General features: G+C 51.0%; 1 protein-coding gene across 10 annotated transcripts in view; it reads left to right on the top strand.

The window, feature by feature from the left end:
• The window catches only part of MARF1 (meiosis regulator and mRNA stability factor 1), a 39,894-nt gene that overhangs the window by 19,136 nt on the left and 7,313 nt on the right, over positions 1-13,445 (top strand). For 9 of the 10 annotated variants that reach the window (XM_029946223.1, XM_029946221.1, XM_029946222.1 and 6 more), the window contains 10 exons: positions 146-382; positions 492-611; positions 1,368-1,543; positions 3,067-3,287; positions 4,027-4,169; positions 4,346-4,479; positions 5,933-6,135; positions 7,038-7,265; positions 10,264-10,494; positions 12,430-12,642. In XM_029946223.1, the coding sequence (XP_029802083.1) occupies positions 146-382; positions 492-611; positions 1,368-1,543; positions 3,067-3,287; positions 4,027-4,169; positions 4,346-4,479; positions 5,933-6,135; positions 7,038-7,265; positions 10,264-10,494; positions 12,430-12,642 (1,906 nt within the window). Of the gene's footprint in view, positions 1-145; positions 383-491; positions 612-1,367; positions 1,544-3,066; positions 3,288-4,026; positions 4,170-4,345; positions 4,480-5,932; positions 6,136-7,037; positions 7,266-10,263; positions 10,495-11,558; positions 11,766-12,429; positions 12,643-13,445 lie in introns of those variants that run through there. The other variant, XM_029946224.1, reaches the window with a different exon arrangement.

The raw sequence follows: 13,445 nt of genomic DNA, 5'->3' as shown, positions 1-13,445 counted from the left end.
TGAATTTAGAGTAGAATTATTCCCATTTTACTTTGGAAGAGATGGAGGAATGATTCTTGGCAGTATTTATTTAGTCAGGACAGGCCTTTCTCTATTATCAGAGAATGTCCTGAGTCAGCGTGACTCCCCTTTTCCTTGCTTTTAGGTTTGGACACAAGTTGAACGTGTCGGATTTATATAAGTTAACAGACACGGTGGCAATCCGCGAACAAGGAAACGGAAGGCTGGTGTGTCTGTTGCCCAGCAGCCAGGCGCGGCAGAGCCCCTTGGGGTCTTCCCAGTCACACGACGGCTCCTCGACCACTTGCAGCCCGATTATATTTGAAGAGTTGGAATACCACGAGCCCGTCTGCAGGCAGCATTGCCCCGATAAGGACTTCAGGTATAACCTCACTTCTGTGTAAGGTCCTTGGATGTCTGTTACAGTTGCCTTGCAGACCTTTTAGACCGCTGAGGAATGTCACCTAACTGTTTTGTTCTCTTTTCTGTAGTGAACATGAATTTGATCCAGACTCCTATAAGATTCCTTTTGTGATTCTCTCTTTGAAGACCTTTGCTCCCCAGGTTCATAGTCTCCTGCAGACGCATGAGGGCACCGTGCCTTTATTAAGGTGAACATGTCAAAACCATTGAGATATGAGGCTTTAATTCTCTTTCTAGAAAGTCTGCCCTCTGCTCACACCTCTTCCCAAGCAAGTATTACAGAACGCTTCATGCTAACATTTTTAGCACCTTGCAGTCAAAGCAGATCTGGAATAGGATCCATTCACTCAGTACTCAAACAAGAAAATTTGTGTCTGTGCTTAGTTTTGGAAACATAAGCAATGAATAGGAAAGTTTGTTCTCCACAGAGGCGAGATTATTGTAAGTGCTGCACTACAAGTGTGCACACAGCCTCGAGGAGGGCGCACCGCCCTGGGCACTGCAAGTGTGCCCACAGGCTCGGGGACGGCAGTGGGTGGCAGGGTTTGAGGGAGGGAAGTGCTCTTCAGAAGGCCGTGTAGCTGTCTTGTGAGCCATGTGGTAGACTTACTACAGGACCCAACATAGGGCTAGGTTCCCTTACAGCCACTGGTACATTAAAGCAGATAAATCACTGCTTTGGTGCCCAGTTGCCTTATTTTTAACCCCCTCTGTTGGAAAAATTGTCTAGGAATTTCTGATATCATCACATTGGATCAGAGAGGTCAGTCAATGCCACAGTGATTGCTTCCCCTTCCTGGGACCTTAATTCCAATGTTCAAACCCAGATCCTGGGGATTCAAACAGAAGTTACTTATTAGTGGATGTGCTAAAATAAAGGTTTTTGTTTGACGAGTGCTTTGCTTTTCCATTATTGTCATTGAACTTCTTTCTCCCTACTTCAGCTTTCCCGATTGCTACACCGCAGCGCTTGGTGAACTGGAAGAAGTGCAGGAAAATCAAGGGGGGGTCCCCTTAGAACACCTCATCACCTGCGTTCCGGGGGTGAACATCGCCACCGCACAGAATGGCGTCAAAGTGGTCAAGTGGATTCACAACAAGCCCCCGCCTCCAAACACAGGTAGGAGGCAGGTGATCGGTGTGTCTGAGCCACTGCCCGCGATGAGGGGAGGCTGCTGGCTTTTACCGTCCACCGCGGCCCGCTTTGCCGAGCACAAAGCACCGTGCATGTCTCCTTAGACCTTCTTTGATGTTTATTTTGAGGGAGAGCGAGCACACATGTGCACCCGCATGCACGTGCACTTGAGTGAGGGAGGGGCAGAGAGAGAGCGAGAGAGAAGTTCAAGCAGGCTCCGAGCTGTCAGCACCAAGCCCGATGAGCCCACGAACCGTGAGATCATGACCTGAGCTGAAATCAAGAGTCGGATGCTTAACCAACAGCCACCCAGGCGGCCCTCCTTTGATCTTTTAAAAACTACTCTCTAAAGTGCAGAAGGTTTGGCAGAGCAAGAGTCTTTGGAAGAACCAGCACGGACTGAAAAAAATTTAAAGCCCACATTTCACACCGAGGACTCTATTTAGCCTTACCTAATTTTGTGAAGCCTTTTGGCTTGTTGGTTGACTGGCCTTTTAAAAATAGTTTCAAGTAGTTGAAGGAAATTTCTCTAAATGCAGATTTACCTGTGAAATCTGTTTGGCTCAACATTTCTGACTTTGGTAAATATGAAAACAGATTCAGCTGTTAGTATAAAAGACCAGGAAGTGAATCTAGATTTAGGTGAGTTGGCGAATTGCTGAGTTCTGGGCATCCCTGAGCCACAGGTTCACGACCGGTGAACACTAAACAGTTGCCTCCACATGAACACTCCCTTCTCTTTGACCCTAACCCCTTCCTCCTGTGCTCTCCCCCTGTAGGAGGAAAGGTGAGGATAGCCAGGGAAGGAGAGAGCGGTGTAGCAGTGCTGCTTACCTCCTCCTCCTGCCTTTCCCCTCAGCCCTGGCCCTTGCGGGCTCCCGGGCGTGAGCTGTTTCTCCTTCCTCCTGTGTCATTAGCCTGCCAGTCTCTTGGAAAGGTCTTTGTCTGATTATACGTTCACGATGAAAAGTTTTTCTCATTTACGTGGATATTCAAGAAATGCCGAAAAACCTCTTTGGTGCTCACTTTTATATCAGCTAGTTTTACGTGACTGCTTTTCATGATTTTCTGGGTGATGTTTTCAGCCTCTGCACAGGTTAGCTCTGCTCTTCTGGGCTACCTGCTTGCTGACCTTCTGTAACTCTGTTTCTGTGGAAAAGTATGTTCCATAGGACCAGATGCACACGAGTCTTTGAAAGACAATGAGTTTATAAACTGGAAACTTCCTGTGGAATTTCACTTCTGCTTTAAGTTAACACCATGCTGAACTAGGCTTTACTTTGACTACTGGACTTCGAAAAGTCGTGGGGAAACATCCTCCAGCCCATAAGGAAGTTGGGCTGGCCCACTGATCATTATAGAGGACACTGAGAAGTAAAGGGGCCCTCTGGTTTCATCGGCGTCGTCACGGCTGAGCTCAGGCGAGCGAGTGCAAGGTTAGTCCCTTTGTTTCAGCGGTGAAATCCCGCTTCATGTCTTGGGAATGTTCTCTTTTCTCCCCGCTCTAGACCCTTGGCTTCTGCGTTCCAAGAGCCCTGTGGGTAACCCCCAGCTGATCCAGTTCAGCAGGGAAGTGATCGACCTGCTGAAGAACCAGCCGTCCTGTGTCATACCCATCAGTCATTTCATCCCGTCCTACCACCATCATTTTGCCAAGCAGTGCCGGGTGTCAGACTACGGCTATTCCAAGCTCATAGAATTACTGGAAGCCGTGCCTCATGTGCTGCAGGTAAGGAAGGTTCGGGGATTGTTGGTCTCGAGACGGGAGTGCTCCTCCGTGGCTTTGGCCACCTCAGCCAAGAGGCGGGTTAGCTGGCTCCCTCATCCCAGGTGGCTTCTCCGTTTCCAGAAAGCTGTGAGTTTCGGCTTAAGAAGGAACTCCTTAGAGCACTGTCAAGTATTTCTCTTCTAATGTACGTAGACCGACCCCCCTCCTCCTGGCCCGGGGCTCTCCAGCGTCGTTCACTCTCACAGGGGACCTGCCGCGAACATGGGCTCGCCTCTCCTAAAGACCAGCTCCTGGGCTGGAGCCTCACGTTGCCCCCTCAGGAGTCGTGCTTTGCCGGTTAACCCAGAGTACGCAGCTTCCTACCTGGGAAACAGCTTCCCACTCCCACAATGGCTCAGAATACCTTAGCTGGCTTTTGTAGACAAAATTAGTTGCCCAGATTAATCATCTGCTTTTTGTGTCTGTATTCCCACTGTTTGAGACGGGAGATGAAGGGCAAACAAAAAGGGGGCCGGGGTTGGGGAGGTCCAGGGCATTGAGCAGTTGTTCATTTTGAAAATGATTTGAACGTTTTGAACATTTTGTTGATTTACAGTGTGTTTGAAAATGCAGATACCACACATAAAGGGCCTTGTAGTCTGAGAGCAGTAACCGGAGAGAGAGAGGATGCCAACAGCCAGAAAGTCAGTATGTGCCAAGGTCTTACGAGTATAAATAACCCAAAGTGTTTGATTTGCAGATTCTCGGAATGGGCTCCAAACGCTTGTTGACCCTTACCCACAGGGCCCAGGTGAAGCGCTTTACTCAGGACTTACTGAAACTTCTCAAATCCCAAGCCAGCAAACAGGTCATTGTGAGGGAGTTCTCACAGGCTTATCATTGGTGAGTTGATGAGAAGAGGGGGATGAGAGCAAATATTGTAAGAGTCTATTTCTTCCCACAAATTTAAAATAATTACGCAATGTTTCCTATTTAGCATTCTCTTGGAAAACGTATATAAAGTTAATTTAGCAAGTGGTATTTCTCATTGTTTACCCATTTCCATGGTTAAATCCTAGGTGTTTCTCAAAAGACTGGGATGTCACCGAGTATGGGGTTTGTGAGTTGATGGATATTGTATCAGAGATTCCAGACACAACCATCTGCCTGTCCCAACAAGAAAACGAAATGGTGATTTGTATCCCCAAAAGAGGTATGTTGACCTTAATGTGCTGGAAGGTGGGTGCATACTTCAGTGGTTATCTTAACATCGAATCATATACCCTTTTCCCCGCCCCCATGGTTCCTGAAGGTTCCAGGGAAAGTGCAGTGTGAAAACGGTTGTGTACTGTGCAGTGGGTCCTAGGTTCTGCAGCACAGGGAAGCCACTAAGAAAAGCAAGCTGGTGTTTTAGGGTTCCCTCTAGGGGAAGGGGGCATAACCAGCACTTTGCTGAAATCCCCCTTCAGCCTGCCTGTGGCTGTTGACGCCATAACTATCCGTCTGAGAGCTGGTTACCACGGCTCTTGCTTGACTCTCCTCTCCCCCTGTGCGCTCTGGAGAAGGAAAGAAGACTCAAGCGAATGTTTTGCTTTATCTTTTACACCCTGGCCATTCTGGTTGCGGTCTGGGAGCTAGGCTAGGTAAATTACATCTGTCTCCTGTCCTGTTCTCCCAGTGTTATTCTTCAGTGATTCTTCACCTGGGTTCCTGCAGAACATCGATGTTCACGGAATCCTCGCACTCCAGAGCTCTTGGAGTCAGTAATGTCCTCCCGATTCTCATTTAAAAACCAACAGACGGGCGCCAGGCTGGCTCATTTGGAAGAGAGTGCGACTCTTGATCTGGGTTATGAGTTCAGGCACCATCTTGGGTGTAGGAGTTACTTAAAAAATTTTTTTTTAATCTTTCTTATTTTATATATATTTTTAGAGCTTGTGAGCAGGGTAGAAGGGTGGGGGGGGGGTCACAGGGGGGGGAGAGAGAGAGTCAGTCTTAAGCACGTTCTGCACTGAGCATCGAGGCTCAGATCCCACAACCCTGGGATCATGACCTGAGCCTAAATCAAGAGTCGGATGTTCAACTGACTGAGCCACCCAGGCAGCCCTAAAGACAAAAACAAAAAGGCTTTGAAATTTTTCCAAAAAAATTACATACGTAAAAATTAATAGAAACGAAGAGTGAAATTTAAGCTTTTATTCTCCTGTATTTTTGTTAAACTCTTGGTGCCTGATACTCTTCTCTGCTGGCAATTTTAACTGAAGGTCAGAAGAATAAACAGAGCAGGTGGCTATTCAGAAGGGCGATTTCACAGAAACAGTCCCCAGGTTATTTTTACAGGTACCGAGACCCGTCGTGTCAGGCTCATATATGATGGGACGGGGCGGGGGACGAAGAGCTAGACGGATGTCCAACTTGCAGGGTAAAACGACACGGGTGCATATGTGTGTCTCACGGTACGCGGTAGCAGTCTCCTGGCCTCCTGGCACCGTGCCCTTGAAAACCATTCTGCAGAGGGAGCACGTGAATGTGTTCGTTTCAGGCTCTGTGCGTTTGAAAGGCAAAGATGGTCTCTCTTGTAATCCGTGCACAGGACTGACTATAGCACTGATACTCACCACAAATGAATAGAAGACTGTGGCGTCTGATTGATTTTTTTTTTAAAGAGCGTACCCAGGATGAAATAGAAAGGACGAAACAGTTCTCCAAGGACGTCGTCGATCTGCTGCGGCACCAGCCCCACTTCCGGATGCCCTTCAACAAGTTCATCCCCTCCTACCACCACCACTTCGGCCGGCAGTGCAAGCTCGCCTACTATGGGTTCACCAAACTACTTGAACTTTTTGAAGCCATACCTGATATTTTACAAGTGAGTATGGAGCTTCCAATGATGTTTTTCTGGACAGTGTATGGGGAAATTTCTTTTTTCTCACAGGCCTCTTTTTCTGGGAAGTAAGGAGTTAGGGACTAGGAAGAAAACATGAAATATTTTGATCAGAGAAGCTATGTTCTGTGTTGTTGGCTCAGTAGTATTTTTATGTAAATGGGATTTTTTTCCCTTCAATAAAAAAAGAACTCATCTTCAAATTTACTTTGGGTAATGACTGGCAAAAGATTAAATTGGTTTTTTTAATAGTTTCATTTCATAAGTGGGACATTTTTCTGTTAGTGCCGTGTTTTTCAGATCTCTTAGGTTGGAGGTGGGGATGAGTACATGGGGTGATTCAAATGCTTAGCTGTTTTTGTTAATTTTTTTAGCATTAGTGTTTTTTTTTTAGTTTTTTTATTTTTGAGAGAGAGAGAGAGATATCAGAGTGCGTGCAGGGGAGGGGTAGAGAGAGAGAGACCGACAGACATAGACAGACACGCACAGAATCCGAAGCAGGCTCCAGGCTCTGAGCTGTCAGCACAGAGCCCGACGCGGGGCTCAAACCCATGAACCGTGAGATCATTGTCTGAGCTGAAGTCCGACACTTACGCTACTGAGCCACCCCGGCACCTAAAGTGCTTTCAAACTTCTTGTTGTGTGTGGTAAAATACACAGTACTTACTTAACCTGTTTTAAATATGCAGTTCAGTGGTGGTAAGTGTATCACGTGCTGTGCAGACAATTTCCAGAAGTTTTCATCTTGGGGAACCAAAGCTCTGTATTCATTAAAGAACGCCAAAGTGCTTCTCAGTTACTAACGGTCTACATTTCCATGCCGTTTAATTCCACAAACAGTCATAACTTGTTCAATCTCGCCTCCTTCCTGCTGTGTGTTTTCCAAGGTGTTGGAATGTGGAGAAGAAAAAATCCTCACGCTGACAGAGGTGGAACGATTCAAAGCTCTTGCTGCCCAGTTTGTCAAACTCCTTCGGTCCCAAAAAGACAACTGCCTTATGATGACAGATCTGCTCACGGAATATGCCAAAACTTTCGGTTACACGTTTCGTCTCCAAGACTACGATGTCAGTTCGGTTTCCGCTTTAACACAGAAGCTGTGCCACGTTGTAAAGGTCAGCAGACGTTTATTTTCACAGCGGTGTGGGGTCAGCTTCGCTGGGGCGCCGCGCTGCGCTTTCGCGTTTCTCCGTTCACACCTTGCGCTAGCTTCTGCCTCACAGTAAGTGCGCTGCCCGCGTCAGTGCCTTCTTAGGTCACCAGACGTGGCTGCGGTCTGGCAGGCGAGGTCTTTGCTCTTGCTCCTGTGTGTTTATTCGGGGGCCTTGTCAAAGCAGCGACTCTGAACTGATGAGGTCTCTTTTATCTGAGCATGTGTTTTTCTCCGGTGTATTCTTCTAAATGGATCGTTGTTTCTGAAGTTGGGGAAACTTTAATCACAGACCCCTCTCCCCTCGCAGATTCTGACTCACTTGAGTAGACTTAGGAGCAGGCTAGGCTCACAGCGCAGGATTGGAGGGGTAACTTCCTCTTCCTTCCTGCCCTGGACTGAGCTGACCCTGTCCAGGCTGAGCAAGCCTGGAGACCAAGAAAACTCAGTACAAGAAGGGAGAACGGGAGGGAAAATGCACTGAGCGGGGGCAGCCTGGTACGGAGGTGAAGGGATCCACTCACTACTGTCCAGATAAGGGGAGAAGAACCTTCATGGGGGACAGAGGAGGGACAGCGCTAGGAGTGTGGCACACCCAAGCCAAGGAGGAGAAACGGCCAGCAGTAACATGACCTTTGGGCCTGGCTGCGTGGAGAACTTGGTGTTGCTGGCCAGGGCACGGTCACCATTCTGGGGACCACAGGGGACCAGAGGCATGCTGAGCAGACTGAGGTGTGAGGGGGAGGGGGAGGCGGGAAAATGGTGACAGATGATGCCGACAGCCTTTCGGCCTGACTCCCTGTCAAGGAGCAGAGAGAGGCCGCATGGCCATAGGAGCGAGTGAGCCTGCAAGCGTCCTGTGGCTGCTTCGCTCCCAGGTGGAGAGACCTGCGCGTGGCTGAGAGCCGCCAGGAAGGATGTGCTCGAGGGAGAGAAGAGAAGTACCCGGAGACAGACGGTGGTGGGGCGGGGGTCCCGAGCACGCAGGCGTGGGACTCGGCATTCAGCCCTCGGAGGCACAGCCCTGATATTAGTGCTTCGACCGGAGGGAGGGCGTAGCGGGTGGATGCAGACACAGGGACGTTTGCCGCTCCTCTCTGTGAGACCATCTGCACAGAGAGCAGACAAAGGACACAGGATTTAGGTGGAGGCCCCTCGTGGTGCGGCGCGGTGTGTGGGACCTGCCAGGACATGAGGCAGGGGTGCAGGGAGTAGGGGAGCTCCGCAGGAGGGAGGCGGTGCCCCTAGCACTACCCTGGGTTTGCTGCAGGCTCAGAAAGCAGACTGTCGGGCTCAGGCTGCAAGTTCGCTAGAGGGTGCGGAGAAGGGCACAGGGACACAGTTGTTGACAGAGTATGACAAGAGTGGTAGTGAATTCGTGGCCTATCAGCGCCAAGGTGGACACAAGAGGAACGTGAAGAAGGCAGAGGGCTTGAACGGGGAGGAAGTGCGAGTCGGTGCAGGGGAAGCTGGAGAAGGGGAAGAAGAGCTGATCGCTCGAATCTCTTCTCTGTCTCCCACCCCTGCGTCTGCCCCAGGCCTCCTTTGGTGCGCAGGGTGCACGGGAGGTTTGTGTAAGCTACTTCAGCAGCAGGCGGCAGATGGCCAGGTCCCACGTGCCACCTGGGAACAGGTGTCCGCAGTGGAATTGAGTGGAAGGGGTAGCCCTGGAGATGAGGGAGTTGAGGAACTGGAAGGCCCCGGGGTCGGACACTCAGCTACCCAGCATGGAGGCACCGGAGGGCTTTAATGGATAGCAAGCCTCGGCCGGGACCACAGACTGATGAGCAAGGGTGGGTGTGTGGGGGGTTTGGACGTAAGCAGTCAAGAGGGGGAAGGATTGGAGAGGCTCTGTGGTGCTGCCTGGTGGCGGCCGCGTCTCCGGGAGCTTCTGGGAGATGCTGAAGAGCGGACCTCCCCGCTACCCCAGCCCGTCTCTGAGATTCTGGTGCAGTCCGTCCTGCTGCGCTCTGAGCACTGGCATCTGTCATAAGCGCTCTCGAGGATTCTGTGGGGTAGCCTGGTTCACAATCAGGAGGTGGATCCAAGTAGCATCAAAAGAACAGGTTTTGGTTTTTACACCTTGAAAGGCTAGAGGAGTAGCGATGGTCTAGGCCTCGAAGATGACTCGGACTCCACTAGACTTGACTCTGCTGACAGGGGAAATCTGTCACCAAAATCTCCACAGGCCTGTCACCATGGTATCCGGGGTGGGGGTCTGCCCTCCAGCCTCCTGCTTGGACTCTGGGCAAGCGAACCAGGGACACAAGTGTGATGGTGACAGTGACAGTCCCTCAGGTGCTGCTCACCGCCGTGCCCGTGAGAGCCCGAAGCTCAAGGCTGTGGTGGCCCGGCCCGTGCTGAGGTCTTGGCTAGAAAACCAGACAGAGCGGAAAACAGGGAACGGTGCGCCTTGGGTTGCAGCTCAGTGGTGCGCATGCCTGGGGGTCTCTGTTACCAGACGCCTGTTTATTCACATGCTCTTTGGTCCCCGAATGGTAAGCTCTGTCTCTTCAGGAGCGTCCCCTTCGAGTGGGCTTCATCACTCACACCCGTTAGCTCCTTGAGAACCGGAAGGATTCGAGGGGTGGACATGTAGACAGATAGGAAAGTACCCACTTGCTGGCTAGTGATGATGGACTAGAAGGCTGTGGATGTCCCTAGTCAGAGTGGGCCTTCCGTCCCGCCCCAGTCCAGCCCCTGGGGACGCAGTCCAGACCCCTCCCTCACCCCCTCCCTGAGCGCAGCAGCCTTCAGTCCAGGGGCCTGGGGAGTGGAAGGAGCACCCTAAGAGAGGGCTGGTGTGGATGGGAGTTTCCGACTGTGGACGAGCAGAGAGGGAGGGAGCAGCACCCACGCTGGTGTCCCCTGAAGGGCCAGTCTTACTAACCCCAGGGCAGTGGCCGGGTGGGCGCGGCGCCCCGCTCTCCAGCTGGGAGACACGTGGCCTCTCGTCCTCCCAGGTGGCTGACATGGCGTCGGGCAAGCAGATTCAGCTCATCAACCGCAAGTCCCTGCGTGCTCTCACTGCCCAGCTGCTGGTGCTGCTGATGTCTTGGGAAGGAGCTGCCCACCTGTCTGTCGACGAGCTCAAGAGACATTACGAATCGACCCACAGTGCCCCCCTCAACCCCTGTGAATATGGGTTCATGACCTTGACTGAGCTTCTGAAGAGCTTGCCCTACTTAGTAGAGGTATGAGCATTGACAGTTCTTTTTTTTAATATTTAAAAATTTTTTAATTTAATGTTTGTTTATTTTGAGAGAGAATGAGAGAGAGCAAGTGGGGAGGTGCAGAGAGAGAGGGAGACACAGAATCCAAAGCAGGCTCCAGGCTCCGCCAAGCTGTCAGCACAGAGCCCAACACAGGGCTCGAACCCATGAACCGTGAGATCATGACCTGAGCTGAAGTTGGACGTTCAGTCGACTGGGCCCCCCAGGCGCCCGAGCATTGACAGTTCTGTAGAACTGTCTTATGAGAGCCCCTGAGTCGGATGTTTCTGGATCACCTGATGGTCTGAATTAGAGGGCATAGAGCTGGAAGGGACCGGCCAGTCGTTTCATAGTTGAACAAACCGAGGCACAGCAGGGGTGTAGGCACCCTACCCAAACGAGTGTCAAGCTAAGAGGGAAGCCCAGGCCTTCTGGGTCTCAAGCTGGGGTGCTGTGTGCTATCCCAGCTAGTTTGCTACTGTTTGGTGTGTCTGAACTAGATGGATTTTGTGGGGACTCTGGGCAACCCCTCAGACACAGGTCAGAAAGCAAGGCTGGTCACCCAGGTAGCCTTTTAAGGATAGCTCTTAAGGTTAGAAGAATCCTAAGAGAATACTGCAGAAATAGATAAAGCCCCCCCCCCAACAATCAAAATTGACCGTAGATATTAAAAATTAGACCAGTTACCATAAAAGAGGCTGTAAGATCATTGACATTTTCCCACTGAAAAAGACACCAGGACCAGATAGGTTAACAGTTGGATTTTTAACTGAGGTTTAAAGCGTAACTAAAACTTCCAAAAAAACCATTCTAGGCCATGTTCAGAACAAGTAACTCACCACTTCATTTTATGAAGCCAAAGCACCTTTAATACCAAACACCTAATATAGTCCCCAAAAGAAACAGTGGTTCTAGATAGGATATTAACTAGTAAAATTCAGCAACATAGGAAAGGAGTGGCATACCATTGGTACCGTATAACTATGTGATTGATCACTAAATAATGAAAAGTTACTGACCAAAATTCTCTCCTTGGCCAAACTCAGGCCAGGCTCCTGGGAGCTGCCTTCTAGACCAGACGGTGACCTTGGACGTCTTAGTAATTTTCCATCCACCAGCACCCCGCTCTCTCCTTGGCTATAAACCCCCACTTTTCTCTGCTGTGTTCAGAATCAAGCACAATTCTATACTGAGGTTCTTTCTTTTCCTTTGTTGCAGTAGCTCTTAAATAAAAGCAATTTTTTCTACTTTAACTACTGTTTAGTTCTGGTTTGTTCTCCAGTATCAAATCCAACATTTTCTAGACTCTGTTAATTCTCTGCTAGGTAAACACCGGTTCTAGGAAGTGTAAATAGATGATCCAATACAAAAGGCTTTCCGTGGCCAGTGAGGGTTGGGAAGTCTCCTGTCCCATAGAGATTCTCGGTGTACATTAAGACTCTGAAAAGGTTTCTGGTAAAGGAATTTGCTTACTTGAGGACAGAAAAGCTTTGGGGTTTCTTCCCTTACTGCACCCCTACCCCCCAAGAAGACTAATGTCATGCCGCCGCCAGTGTTCCTTGGACGCCACTTTGGGAGCAGGGGTTCTGTGGCCTCCGTCCCCACTGTCTGATGCAGCTCTCTCCCCTCCTCACTGCCTCCTTGTAGGAGACCCCAGGCCTGCCAGGCTCCTTGCTTTCTGACACGCTGTGTCCTCAGACCTCTGCTGGCTTAGAGGCACGGGTAGAACTAAAGTTTGCTCAGGGCGCTGCTTCCTCTCCGAGGAGATCCTTGGATGGACCCATCCTCCTCCCTGGCCTGTCATCCATTTTCAAGTTGACTGGGAGCCTTTTAACTCTCGGCCGGAAGCCCTGACCCCTGGAGGGCAAGGCCAGTCAGTCTGGGAGTTTCTAACGCCGTGTTTTTCTCTTGAGCCAGGTTTTTACTAACGACAAGACAGAGGAGTGTGTGAAGCTCACAAGCCTGTATTTGTTTGCCAAGAACGTGCGCTCTCTGCTTCATACTTACCACTACCAGCAGCTTTTCCTCCACGAGTTTTCCACGGCCTACAGCAAGTACGTTGGAGAAACACTGCAACCCAAGACGTACGGCTACAGTAGTGTGGAGGAGCTCTTGGGCGCCATCCCTCAGGTGGGTGTCTGCCGAGCCGCTCGGAGAGCATCTTCCCGGCCAGCCCCGGGCCGCTCTCCTGCCCGGCCGGAGCAGTGCCGCCGGATGACGACGCGACAGGCATTTTCACAAGCATATCGTTGGCATAAAATGAATGACTTGAGCACGTCTCCTTCATTCTGCAAACCTGTGTTAAACTCGTGGCCGCCAGGTGATAAGGTCATGGAGGGCCAGGGCCCCTGAGCAGCCGATGAGGCAGCGCGGTCGGTGCAGCCGTTGGTGGGTGCACTGAGGAGGGGCCAGGGGCAGGGCCCGGGCTTGGGGTTCGTCCCAGGGCTGAGATGTCGGGGACATGTAGAAGCAAACACTGTGACACAGGGGACAGCATGAGTGATGCAGAGTCAGGACCCAGCAGCGTGGAAGGCTGAGGGCACTAATGACCAGGCAGGGGCCCGTCCGTGAAGTAGGAGCTCACGTACGTGGGGGCCTCCCTCCTCTGGGTGAGCAGAACGGCCTGGAGGGGCGGGCAGGGGGGCTCGGGTTTGTGTGTGGAAAGCAGGTCCCAGAGTAGGGAGCTTGGTGACTATTCCGGCCGTCGGAGTCCAGGTGGGAGTGACACTCAGAGTGAACCTTTGTGAAAGGGGTGGCAGAGGCAGTGACAGACCCAGCGAGGCTGAGATGGGGACTCGGTGGCAGATGTGTGTGGGGTGGTCTGGGGAGCCGAGGGCCTCCACCCCGCTCTTGCTCTGCTGAGGAGGTGGAAAGAAGACTTTGTTTAAGAGTAGAAACGGGGGCTTGGTTTGAGGGGCCTGGGAGATCTCCAT

The sequence above is a fragment of the Suricata suricatta genome, chromosome 8, assembly GCF_006229205.1.
Source record: "Suricata suricatta isolate VVHF042 chromosome 8, meerkat_22Aug2017_6uvM2_HiC, whole genome shotgun sequence".
Lineage (NCBI taxonomy): Eukaryota > Metazoa > Chordata > Mammalia > Carnivora > Herpestidae > Suricata > Suricata suricatta.
This window is presented reverse-complemented; position numbering and strand designations above follow the sequence as displayed.